The sequence below is a fragment of the Camellia sinensis genome, chromosome 14 (assembly GCF_055761805.1).
Source record: "Camellia sinensis isolate YWXY chromosome 14, ASM5576180v1, whole genome shotgun sequence".
Lineage (NCBI taxonomy): Eukaryota > Viridiplantae > Streptophyta > Magnoliopsida > Ericales > Theaceae > Camellia > Camellia sinensis.
Genome location: NC_138974.1, coordinates 137,752,020 through 137,766,253, shown reverse-complemented (window position 1 = coordinate 137,766,253; position 14,234 = coordinate 137,752,020). Strand labels below are relative to the sequence as shown.

Here is a 14,234-nt window from a genome sequence, read left to right as displayed (position 1 = left end):
TCCTTAAAACATATCGGCTCCGACTCAATGCAGCGAACTGTGCATTTGGAGTAGGATCTGGTAATTTTTTAGGATACCTGGTGACTAGAAGGGGCATTGAGGCCAGCCTAGATCAGATTAAGGCCATCCTGGAATTGAAGAGCCCGACATCGGCAAAACAGGTACAAATGTTGATTGGAAGGGCTGCAGCCCTGAATAGGTTCATAAGCAGAAGCTCAGACAAGTGCAAACCTTTCTTCAACTTAGTGAAGAAAGCCACAGATTTTTTATGGACAGAAGAATGCGAGGCCGCCCTGACTGACCTGAAGAAGTATCTGACCACAGCTCCAGTTCTTTCAAATCCAGAACCTGGGGAGGAGTTGTTTTTGTACTTAGCAGTCTCAGAATATGCAATAAGCGCAGTGGTAATCTGAGAAGAAAAAATGGAGCAAATGGCTGTTTACTATGTAAGCAAAACCCTGACCGATGCAGAAACAAGGTATCTACCCTTAGAAAAATTGGCACTGGCTTTAGTAATGGCTTCAAAGAAACTAAACCATTACTTCCAGGCCCATAAAATTGTGGTGCTAACAGAACACCCCTTGAAGTCTTTACTACAACAAGGAGACCTGACAGAATGAATAGCCAAATGGGCAGTGGCCTTGGGACAGTATGACTTGGAGTACAGACCCAGAACAGTAATCAAATGCCAAGTTTTGGCCGACTTCGTGGCCGAGTTCACACCAAAATCCATCGCACATCGGGCTCCGTTGAGCCGAGGCGAACGATTTCTAAGCAAGTAAGGAGAAGCCCAGCCAAATGCAACAGAACAAAGGAAAAACGAAAAACTCAGACCCTGCAACATTTACATCGGCGACTCCTTTCGACTGTTTGTCGATGGGAGCTCAAACCGGCAAGGAGCGGGGGTAGGAGTAGTACTGGTATCTCCAGATGGAGAAGTATTGGAACAGTCCATTTGATTGGGGTTTAAGGTCTCAAACAATGAAGCAGAATATGAAGCATTGATTGCAGGACTAAAGCTGGCGGTAGCAGCAGAAGCAGATGAAGTGATAGTCTTCTGTGACTCCCAGCTCATAGTCAACCAGACAACGGGCGAATTTGCAACCTGAGATGAAAGGATGTCAGCCTACGCAAAGGAAGTCAACAAGTTAGTAGCTTTGTTTCAGAATTGCCGACTACATCAGGTCAGCCGAGATGATAAAGTCACGCCGATGCACTAGCCAATCTGGCCAATGCAATACAACCTGGAAAAGCAAGGACGATAATGGTCGAATACTTGTCGGGCCCGAGCATCGAACCACTGACCACAGAGCGTGAAACAATGTGTGTGGACATGGGACCAAGCTGGATGGATGCAATTGTTGCATTCATAAAAGAAGGAAAGCTGCCAGATGACCACAAGGAGGCACACAGGATCATATTGAAATCGGCAAGATTCAGTCTAATAGCAGAAGGACATCTCTACAGAAGATCTTTCACTGGACCTCTTTTAAGGTGTGTACACCCATCACAAGTTGAAGATTTTTTATATGAAATACATGAAGGAATCTGTGGAAGCCACACCGGGGCAGATCACTAGCCCATAGGGCCATTACCCAGGGGTATTGGTGGCCCTACATGCAAAAGGACGTAGAAGCCTATGTCAAGAAGTGTGAAAAATGCCAAAGGTTTGCACCACTGATACACCAGCCAGTAGCAGACCTTAACCAGTATCCAGTCCTTGGCTGTTTGCCCAATGGGGCATGGATCTCGTTGGGCAACTGTCCTAAGCAACTGGACAAAGAAAGTACCTGTTGGTAGCAACAGATTACTTCACCAAGTGGATAGAAGCTGAGCCCTTAGCCAAAATCTGAGATGTAGACGTGAAGAACTTCTTATGGAAGAACATCATCACCAGATTTGGGATTCCGAGAGTAATAGCAGATGACAATGGAACACAATTTGACAGCAAGCTAATCAAGAACTTCTGTGCAAAGTCCAAGATCAAGAACTACTTTTCAACCCCAAGCTTTCCTCAAAGCAATGGACAAACAAAAGCATCCAACAAAGTTATTCTAGATGGCATAAAGAAGAGGCTGCAGGCAGCAAAAGGAAAGTGGATGGATGAACTACCAAGTGTGCTCTGGGCATATCGGACTACGCCGAGAAGATCAATGGGGGAATCCCCCTTTGCCATGACCTATGGCACAGAAGCTGTCATTCCGCTTGAAGTCGGCATCCCTGGGATCAGAACCCAAGGAGTAGAAAATGGGACTAATGATGTACTCTTAGCCCGAGATCTGGACCTACTAGAAGAAAGAAGAGAGAGAGCTGCAATTCAGCTCGCAGCCTACCAGCAGCAGCTTGCCAGAGCTTATAATAAAAGAGTCAACCCAAGGGAGTTCCAAGTCGGCGACCTAGTCTTGAGAAAAGTCATCAGCAACAAGAAAGATCCCAGGGAGGGCAAGCTTGGCCCAAACTGGGAAGGACCCTACAGAATCACTTTGATATTGGGCAACGGGGCATATCGGCTTGAAGATAGTGAGAGCAAAGAGTTGCCAAGACCCTGGAATACTTGTAATCTGAAGTTTTTCTACCATTAGATTTTCCTTGTTATTTGCCGACGTCATGAATAAAATTTTAGCAGAATTCTTCTATATTTATGACTGATGAAGATACACAACGTTGTTTCAGAATATATGCATAATGAGACCCCGAGTGAAACTCAGGTTCACGTTAGGGGGCAGAGAGAAGAAATGATGTTTAACACTTGTTGAAACTTATGAAAAGTTTACAAGTTGAAGTTAAACCGAAATAATGTTTAACACTTGTTGAAACTTGAGAAAAGTTTACAAGTTGAAGTTAAACCGAAATGATGTTTAACACTTGTTGAAACTTGAGAAAAGTTTACAAGTTGAAGTTAAACCGGAATGATGTTTAACACTTGTTGAAACTTGAGAAAAGTTTACAAGTTGAAGTTAAACCGAGATTATGTTTAACACTTGTTGAAAGTTGAGAAAAGTTTACAAGTTGAAGTTAAACCGAGATGATGTTTAACACTTGCTGAAAGTTTAGAAAAGTTTACAAGTTGAAGTTAAACCGAGATGATGTTTAACACTTGTTGAAACTTGAGAAAAGTTTACAAGTTGAAATTAAACCGAGATTATGTTTAACACTTGTTAAAACTTGAGAAAAGTTTATAAGTTGAAGTTAAACCGGGGTCATGATTAAATGGAGGAATGATATAGGTTCCATCACCTCAGGATGCCGAGGTAATAGAACCTAAGGGGCAGTTGTGGGGACATAATTTTTGAATGACAACACGTGGCCGAGGTGTCACCGAAGTGCCAGCCGAGGTACCACGTGTCCTGGTCATGACGCCAAGGCAATCTCGGCTAGGCCGAGGTTATCTGCAAGAAAACTGGAATCCGAGATAAGCGGATAAGGGACAAGAGTCCTAGAATGGGAGAAGACTTCAGTTTCGGTAAAGATGAGACTCTTAGAGAGTTTATCCCAATCCTACTGGGAGTCCAAGATTAGCAGTAATCCTAAGTCCATTAGAGCTAGGCTCCTATTGGGACTATGATTATGTTGGCTATAAAAAATAGGCACCCTCACAGGTCTAAGGTATGTCTTTTATGCTTTGTCCAGTGAGTTTAGCACTATTGATTATTTTTGATTGAGTACTGACTTGATCGTCGGAGTGCCCCCAGGTGGACGAGCTACAGCCGGAAACTCTTCTTTTTGTTGCAGGTCATTCGGGCTTAATCTATTCTGCCGGTGCTCTCCAGCTGGGTACCTGTTTGGCAGTGTGGCCAGAAAATCACCCACACAGGTACATATTGACACTCTCCACCCAACTGTGTGTATAAACAAACTCTCTCCACTTAGCAGTGGATATGCTCTCTTAATAATGGGATTCTCCAAAAATAGGTATACACACAGTCACACTCTCAAGTTTTGCCCAAACTTGAGGTATACAATAAGAAGCTCCTCACTTGAGTAACTATCACTTACTGTTACTCTACTCACTTTTACTTTGTAAGCCCAATAGAGGAATTTATACTCGAAGTTTGGTGTTATGCACTTGAAAAGTCCTCCAAAAAAATCTTCTCGTCTGTGTCCCAAATTTATTTTTGATTTGTTTAGTAAACATTTGTGGGTGGTAAATCTGCAATATATTGGCTGCTCATTTATTATGTTGCACGCCGCATCCTTTGTCAAATGCCTACATATCATTTATGCTGCAATAACTGTCATTCATGACAGTTGAAGCAATTCCTCATTTATGATTATTGGTGAGGTGGACCCAACAATATATACATGACTTCAGCCTTTAAGATTCTATTCTGTCTACATTCTTTAGCTAGACTCAAGTGGGTTTAAGTCCTACGCAAGTTGCTCTACTACTATTGCTCACATTGGTCACATATAGAAAGCAAGCTTTTTAGTGCTCTTCCAATTCCATTAAACATGGGATGTACTCAATTCTCACTCTTTTCATCCACTTGTTGATAGTGACAAAGCTGTTTCAACTGTTTATATTCTCAAGCTACAATTGAAAGTACATTTCTGGTTGTATTGATTGATTTCTCTTTGTTCAACATCAACTTGTTCTAGATTAGCTGCTTGAGCATAGTTAAGCTGACAATGGTGCATTACACTGTCGTTTCTAGTTCTTTACATTTCTTTTGGTTGCTTCAGTATCAGCAGGCAAGCTAGATTGAAACACAAACACCATTCACCCCTGCTATCCAAATTTCACAACCCCCTTCTCCTCCACCTGAACCTTCTGACCCAACAACTGGCGGGACTTCTTACAATTCAAGTACTGGTGTTTTTGATGTACGAAAATTTGGTGCTGTGGGGGATAGAATAACAGATGACACAGAGGCATTCAAGACAGCGTGGGACATAGCGTGCTTATTTGAGTCAGGGGTCCTCCTTGTTCCCTTCAGTTATTCCTTCATGATTCAATCCACAATTTTCACTGGTCCTTGTCAGAGTGGTTTTGTGTTCCAGGTAATTAATGTTGCCATTCTATTCCTCTTGAAACTTTCTTCATGACTCCAATGATTAAAAAGACTAATGTCTTTCGGTACTTACATTCTTTTAGGTTGATGGCACTCTTATGCCACCAGATGGACTTGATTTGTGGCCAAATAGTAACAGTAAGAACCAATGGCTTATCTTCTACAGAATCAATGAAATATCACTTCAAGGAGGCGGTCTAATAGATGGGAGAGGAAAGAAATGGTGGGATCTTCCCTGCAAACCCCATAAGGTATTACTGTTCAGTTTATTAACGAATGATTTCATTGTTAAAGCACTTCACTAATCCGCTATACGTGCACACAGGGAGCTAATAGAACCACATTGTCAGGACCATGTGATAGTCCAATTGTAAGTGAGTCACTTTGCTTAATATCTCTACCTGATTCTCATTCTAACTCTGGCAACTTTTGGTCTGTGCCTTTAATTTCTAGGCTATAAGGTTCTTCATGTGCACCAGCTTGACTGTTAAAGGACTAAGAATCAAGAATAGTCCCTAATTCCGCTTCAGATTTGATAATTGCCGGAATGTCCACATTGAATCAATTCACATAATCGCTCCTGCCTTAAGTCTTAATATTGATGGGATACATATAGAAAACACAAACAATGTTGAAATATACAATTCAGTAATCTCCAATGGTTAGCATGAAAACCCAAGTCTTATTTTCTCCAATTTATTATCGTCACAAGATCATAATCCTTGTGGATCACATTTGCTTTTTTGTAGGTGATGACTGTGTATCAATTGGATCAGGTTATTATGATGTAGATATAAGGAACCTCACATGTGGACTTGGTCATGGAATTAGGTATCTCACTGGTCATATCAGATGTCTGATCTTAGAATATTCTGTGAATTTTCACCATTTTTTGAATGTGTTCCATTTTTTCTTAATCCAGCATAGGGAGTTTAGGCAATCACAACACTCGAGCCTGTGTTTCCAATGTCACGGTTAGAGACACGGTGATAAAGCAATTTGACAATGGAGTGAGGATCAAGACATGGCAAGGAGGTCATGGAGCCGTATCAGGAATCATGTTCAGTAACGTTCACATGGAAAATGTTAGGAATCCAATCATGATCGACCAGTTCTATTGCCTCTCCAAAGATTGCAGCAACCAAACAACAGCAGTATTTGTATCGGACATAATTTATATGAACATAAAGGGAACCTATGATCTCTGAGCCCCACTAATGCGTTTTGCCTACAGCGACTTCGTGCCTAGCACCAACATAACACTGTCAGATATAGAGCTTCTTCCCGCTATAGGAGAAATGGTATTGGACCCATTCTGTTGGAATGCTCATGTGCCTGTTTGGCATAGCTTATTTTCAACTTAAATCTACTTATAGCTTAAAATAACTAGGTTTGGAGTGTTTGGTGTAGCTTAATGGGTGTAGATTATAACTTTTTATAAGTAGAAAATGAGCTTTTTGGTTGAGTGGGGGAAGGGGTGCTTAATTTGCAGCTTAACCGGCAAGCTGCATGTGAAAGACTTAAATGTCCTTCATACTTTAAAGTAATTACAAGTGAACTAGGTATGTAAATAAAATACACTCATTTTCTCCCTCTCACGAAAGGACTCTGTGATTTTCGGTGGACAGAAGCGATTTTCGGCGACGGATGGAGCGATTTCTGACACTCATTTTCTCCCTCAACACAGCACAACATCCATATATGCTCCGTCGCGACCTCTCTTCTCTCTCTCGCGATCGAGTGGAAACCCTAGCATCGTCGTGATCTCGATCTGCTCTGTCGCGATCTTTTTTCTCTCTCTCTCTCTCTCGCACGAACCAGAGGAAACCCTAGCGCCGTCGCAATCACGATTGCGATTGCGATTGCGATCCCGATCTCTTCTCTCTCTTTCTCTCTCTCTCTCTCTCACACACGAACCAAAGGCGATGAAACCTTAGCTCCTCGATTTGAAACACTAACCATTGTCTCTGGTCCGTCGTTTCGCCGTCGTCGTTTTGCCACCGGCGACGTACAGATGAAGAGGAGAAGGAAAGTAGAATAATTTTAGAATTAAAAAATAATTTTAGTATTAAATAATTAAAATAATTGTAGAAAAAAAAATATTAATAAAAAATAATTGATAGAATTAAATAATTTTAGTATTAAAAAATAAATATTAATAAACTAAAATGTTAATAAATATTAATGTATTAATAAATTAGTATTAATATTAATTGATACTAATTAATAACAATTGCTGATTATTAATATTAACTGATATTAAAAATGAAAATAATAATAATAATTAATCCATTAATTGACACTAATAATAATAATTTTACTAAGAATAATAATAATATGAATAATAATAATAATAATAATAATAATAATAATAATAATAATAATAATAATAATAATAATAATTGATGGACAATTGATGATAATTTTAAGAATTGATGAACAAATTAATAATAATAATAATAATAATAATAATAATAATAATAATAATAATTGATACTAATTTTAATAATTGATGAGCAATTGATAATTTTTATACTAAAATCACAATTAATAATAATAATAAAGAAAAGAAATACAGATATAAATAATAAAAATGAATATATGAAAATAATATGTAATGAAATCACAACATTAATATAAATTAGAACATGAATATTAATTTTAATGAATTAATAAATCTAAAAAAATTAACAAAGAAAGAAGAGAAGAAAAAAAATTTAAAAAAAGAAAAGAAAATAAAGTGAAAAAGAAAAGAAAATAAAATAAAATGAAAAGAAAAAGAAAAAGAAAAAGAAAAAAATGTATTATAAATGAAATCACAAATTTTATATCTTATAAGGGCAAAAATGACAATTATATAGCAAAAAACTATTTTACAACTTACTTATCAAACACTACTTTGCTGCTTAAATCTATAATCCCACAGCTGCGCCAAACAAATTACCAGTTTATATTCACAGTTATAAGTTATAATCTGTTAAGTTATAATCTATAATCACTTTTTCACAACTCTATCAAACGGACCTATGGAAGATTTGCAGACACTAACAATTCCACCAGTGTCCTGCTTGTTAGAGGGATGTCCTCCATCCATCTTGGAAAATAACATGGACCACTGCTGATTTGATAGGTTCCAATTATGCAAGAATCAAATGCATTTATGTATATGGTTCATTATGAGAGGTGGACGTATTATTTTATCCCCCTTCAGCATAATGCAACACTCAATCCTATGTTTCTTTCTTCTCTATTTTAATCTTCTAATTTTAGTGATTTCTTGGTCTGCTGTAACTGAGGGACTTCCATCTCTGCCCCCATCTACTGTTAGAAGTCCATAAAACCTAACTAGGATAAGTGAGAAAGACAAAGAGGAGCAAACACACAAGAATGATAAATCACAGGCGCACGCAAAGAATACAAGGTTTACGTAATTCACCCCAAAACTAGTACGTCCATGACCGTCGCTGTTTTCAGTATGAAAAGATTAGGTCTCCCTTCTATTATAAATACATAAAAATTAGGACAACAAGTCACAAATACAAAAATACCAGATAAGGAGTTATGTTTGTTTTAACTTATGGCCAGCAACAAAATCCATAAGCAACCATTTCAACGCAACAGTTAATCTGAAAATTGCGAAAACAGGAGCTTGATTATTAATTCCATTTGCAGTTTGTGTGGTATTGCTATGTGATGTGTAGGTTTGCATGCTTTTTTGTTATGTGTGGCTATACAAATACAATCTTTCTTCAAAACCACACCAGCAATGCCACACAGAGTGTGTGGAATTGTTAAATTTCATGTCTGATTTTTAATATTGGCTTCTTTTTTTCTTCTTTCCCTGAGAGACAGACAAAGTTGTAGGACTGCAAACCTTCGGCATGTAAGAGCATAAAACTAGATGCACATGCTATACAAATTCTATTTAAAAGTGTGGTATTTGGTTAAAGCTGACACTCATTCCACAAGTAGATTTTTATATTCATTAAATGTGATGCTTAATGACATAAAAAGTGCACCAAACACTCCATTGATTATTCAATGATGGCAGTTTAATTTAAGATTCTAACTTTTCAGTTGTCTTTCATGCGTGTTTGTGTACGGGATGGAGATTATAATGATAACTGCAATTTTTCTAATAAGATTTCGTTCTCTTCATGTCCGAATAGGAGAGTCTGATCCAAGTATTACATAAGTATATTAGACAAAAATGATGTGGAGAGTGATATTTTAAAAATATTACTCATCTTGATGAGTTTTTTATTTTAAAATGATAAAATCAAAATTTACCAACTACATTAATCTGTATTAATTTTAAGTATAATTTTTTTTACTTGTATATTAGTGAATGAAAAATGTTAAAACTCCCGAAACTCTCTTTCTTTCTGTGTGTAGCAAGCGCAATGTTGGCAAATACCTTTTTCGAATATGCAGTGGGTGGAGGCATTTCATTAAAGTGGCTACTGGCTTCTAAATTAAGCCCCCTTTTTAGCTTTGAACTTTTCTCTTGCTTGGTGCTTCAGTGCACCTTCTTTAAAATAAAATAAAATAGTAAATAATGTAAAAGGCTTTCTTATGTGAACAAGTTCTACTCTACCAATTTCTAACATAAGGGTTATATAGCCTTATAGGTGCCCTATCCATGCGCTGAACTTCAGGCAGGCTTTGCAGCTTTCGTTTCTTGGACTTCCTTTCCTTCAATAGGACCAAGTTTTTTTAAATATTTTTTATCCGTTAACTTGTATATAATCTGTTTATCAACTCTTCTAAAATCTAAGGTAGTTTTTTAGATCATGATTTTTTAAATAATTGGCTTTGATTTGCTAAACAAGCTCATAATCCACTCAAAACGAAATTGATATCCAATCAGAATCAGTGTTCACCTTCTTTTTCTTAGGGGATAAACCTGATCTGATCCAACAATGACAATGTACATGCATTTTGACCAATTGAAATTAAAAGTCAAAGGTCTCAAGCTCCTAATGCCAAAGAAGTAGAGGGAGGGATGTCTCTCATAAGTATGTGTATGGGTATGGTTTGGAAGGCTAGCCCAGAAAAAAGTAGAGAATGTAGCCCACAAAGCAAAGTGACAAAGCTCTTTGTAGATCACATGTAATGTAAGTGAAGTGACAAAGCTCTTTGTCATAGTTGCAGTTGCAGAGACAAGCAAGAAGAATAAAGAAATGCAGAGCTTCTCTTTTGGAGAGATAATTAAAGTGGCCTCACTTCAGTATAGTTAATATTCTCTTTTTCACATACATCCACTTTGTTCCTCCTTTTTTTCCCATAAGATGGCCCTGTTATATCTCCTTATTAGACCAACACACAACCACATTATAGTTCGAATTTACCAATTAACGTATCCTATATTTTACTCTTGCGTGGGCATTCGGAAATGCATAGATACGAGAGAGAGAGAGAGAGGGGGGGGGGGGGGGGGGGTGAAACTGAATTTATAAGAAGGGAGGGTACTAAAAGAATAATTCAAATTAAGCATTTGAATGCCTCTCGGCATAATACCCCCATCTTTTTACAATGGAATTGGAGTGGCTGCTGTGTGGGGTGCACAGCAGCCACTGTGCAGCCATTTGGGCCATTTTCGAGGTCCATTTTGATAATTCGAACCGTTCACATTTTAGAATACATCAAGTAGAACATACCTGTAAAAAATCAAGTTAATCGGATATCGTTTATCCATTCATCCACTCACATTTGGCAACCAAAGATTGGCAGGCAATATACCCCCAAAAACAGTGTGCACTAAATTGGCAACCAAAATAACTTGTAAAATAATGGCCCCGAAAACTGAACACTGATTGCAAAAAACAACCGCCTGGGATCATTTATCCCACTTTTTGTATCATTCTATGTTCTAAGCTCATTATTAAAATGAAAACTGAACACTGATTGCAAAAAACAACCGCCTGGGATCATTTATCCCACTTTTTGTATCATTCTATGTTCTAAGCTCATTATTAAAATGTTAATTAAAACTGCAAAAGGCTAAAAAAAATCCAAAGAGATGCAATAACCAAACTAAGCCTAACTGTTAGCCCACCGGGACAAGAAATATTCTTTCAATTATTTACATTATTTGTCTTTTTCATTTGGTGTTATTTACAATTTTACATGATTAATACGTGGACAAATAGGATCATGTGCGGTTATCCTAACATTTGAAAATGACCATATAACCCTCACACGTGATTTGTAGACTAAGGTTTTGTTTGAGAAGTGGGTTGACTTTTTCACTTTTTTAACTATTTTAACCTAAGGCTAAAAAGCGTGGTTTGGAAATGACTTTTGATTTTTTTGATTTTATTGTTAGAGAAAGAATGTAATGATTATGGGTTGGATGTGATGTTTTGTCATATTGGGCTAAAAATTCTGTTTTATTTTTTGTGACTATTTTAACCCAAAAAACCTCAAAACTAACTTGCCAAACGGAGGCTAAAATACAAATTAAATTGACCATTATGCCCTCATCTTCTTCCTTTTCTCTCTTTGAATTAAATTAAACATGCAAATCTTCTATTTATCTATCTATACTATTATAAAGTGAACACCCCTTATGGTGTCTTGAAGTCTTTGTTTCTTATACTGCCATGTGTCTACTTTTTTATTTGAAATTAAAAAGAAGTCTTCGTTTCTTATGCTGCCATGTGTTTACTTTTTTATTTGAAATTAAAAAAAAAAATTAGATAGATGAGGGGAAGGGATTTGAACTTTAGGCTTATATATCAAATGAATAAAACTCTTACCACTTAACTAGCACACAATATATGATAAATGTTTTATTTTATTTTTATTTATTTGAATTGCACACGCATTGCGTGTGCTAACTGCTAGTGTATATATATATACACACCCCAACCGAGAATGATGGAGACGAAGTCACACCAAACAAGAAAATGACGAAGAAGAAGAGTGATGGAGGATTTGGAATTTGTTTTCTCGTCCTACATTATTTCAGAAACTAAACAAGGTAGTGACGTAAATTATAAATTAAATGCATTGAAGAACTCAATTTTTCTAAAAGTTGACCGGTGAGAGCGAAAATTTAAAAAGTTGAGAAATCAAAACCCAATTCCAATTCCAATTCCAATTCCAATTCCAAAATCAAATTCCAATTCCAATATCAAGAACCTGAGAAAGTGGGTCTTGATTAGGTTTTGATGGAAGTGAATGGCAGTGGGTGTAGAAGCCCAGTTTTATTAAGGAGGGTTTGGTTTCCTTGTAATTTTTTCTTCCAATGACCTCGTTATTGATTTAGAGATTATGTTCTCCCATGGCTGCCATTGCCAACTTCCAACCTACGATAGGTATATATATGTATATGTATATATACTTATTGTAATTAAATTAAAATTACTTTTATAACAGTAGAGAGAGAAAATGGAGGGCGAGGTTGATCAATTAAGAGTCCAAATCCTCTGCCGCGTTTTCCCACAGACGGTTCAAAACAATGTCGTTTTGGACTTCATTTTTTTTCCCCCTCCTTCTCTCTTCTTTTGCTTTTTAGCCTCCTTTTCATTTTTGAACCGGACCCCTCTCAAAGAGACAAACAGAGGCCACAAACGGAGAGGACTTCGCGGGTGGGCGACGACGTGGTTTCTACAGCGAGGCAAGGAGAGGCGGCGGTGAGGCGAGGGAGGCGGGCGTGAGTCACCTCTTTTTCGGGTTGATGAAAGTATTCATCTAAAAAGTTAATAACCATTTTTTGACATGGCTAGAGAAACTCTTCATCGTATAAAATTCTCATAAAAACGAATTGCTTATGGAATCTAAGGACTTTTTGAAACATTGAGTTTTGTATAAACCTAATTATATATATATATATATATATAATAAAAAATATAAAATATAAAAAAATATATTAAAAAAAAAAACAAAACCAAAAATAAACAACATCACAAATTGCTCAGAATTAGAAATTACAAATTGCTCAGATCAACCTACCAGATATCAATTACAGTGAAAAATTATTGAATTTAGATGTTAACTTTGACTGAACAGTCCTTCAATTTTCCCATAACACAAACACACACAAAGTTAAATCATAATTTCTTTATGAAAATAAAGAATAAAAAACAAGGAAATGAATTGATTTTGCTTGGTAGATATGAATTAAGAAAACCCCCAAAGAAAATTCACGTGTCAATAATGAATCAATAAGCAGAGCAAACAATTAAAAGTACCATATAAAGAAATCAAACCAAAAAAAAAAAAAAAAAACAAACAAACAAGACCAACAACACCGGCTGTAGCTCACATCCATCATCACACCTCACCAAACCAACAACAAAACAAGAAGAGAGAGATGGGTTGATTGATTACGGATAGGAGGAGGAAGGTAAGGATTTGAGGGCAACTGTGAAGGCAGAGGAGAGAGAGAGAGAGAGAGAGAGAGAGAGATGTGTTTTGTATGTAAAATTAAGAGAGCTTCAATGGAGGGGCTAGGGCTGGGAAAAAAAAAAAAAAAAAAAAAAACGATATCGTTTTTATAAAAAAACGACGTCGTTTTGGTGAGCCCCGCAGGAAGCGCCGCAGGAAAACACGGTGGACGATCTAGACTAATCAATTAATAGGGATTTTCATGGGAGAGAAATAGTGAGAGAAGGGAAAACGGTAGAGAGAGGAGGAAGAAGAATTGCATGTTTTTATAAATTTAAAGATGTGTAAAGGATATTTTGATTTTAAAATATGACATTACTCTCTTCATGGGCATGTGATGCCCGTTAATTTAAATGGAAAAATAGACGATGCACTTTGGTCTACAAATCACGTGGAGATTATATTGTTATTTTCAAATATTAGGAGAGTAAATTGCACATGATCCAAACTGTATGATCCAAACTGTAAGGAAATAAAGTGAAGCTAGCCCCTTAATATATTATTTTAACTTAAAAGGGATAAATGATCAATAAGTCCATCCAACCTTGCTTTAATTTTTAAATTGGCCTTTGATTTTAATTTTTTTCTTGTCCAACCAATTAATGAAGATGGGTAAACTATCTTATGTTATGTGCTTCCTAATTGAACAAATTTTAAGGTTTAACTAAGAAATAAAAAATAATTTCTATGAAATTGTCAATGATTTCTATCTCTATCTCTTTTCCTATAATTGGACTCTCATATTTTATATATTGGTTTGATAAATTAACTCAAGTAAGAAAAGTATCATATAGCAAGATATTTTTTTTCCACCTTTCAACTACATTG

At 36.6% G+C, this 14,234-nt stretch overlaps 1 protein-coding gene across 1 annotated transcript; it reads left to right on the top strand.

The window, feature by feature from the left end:
* Window positions 1-3,561: 3,561 nt before the first annotated feature.
* LOC114288926 (Pectin lyase-like superfamily protein) lies at window positions 3,562-8,134 on the top strand. Its single transcript, XM_082905314.1, is given in 8 exon segments — window positions 3,562-3,606; window positions 4,702-5,001; window positions 5,096-5,263; window positions 5,338-5,382; window positions 5,466-5,673; window positions 5,762-5,843; window positions 5,935-6,343; window positions 8,042-8,134. Coding segments are annotated over 8 exon segments (1,350 nt in total).
* The last annotated feature ends 6,100 nt before the right edge of the window (window positions 8,135-14,234 follow it).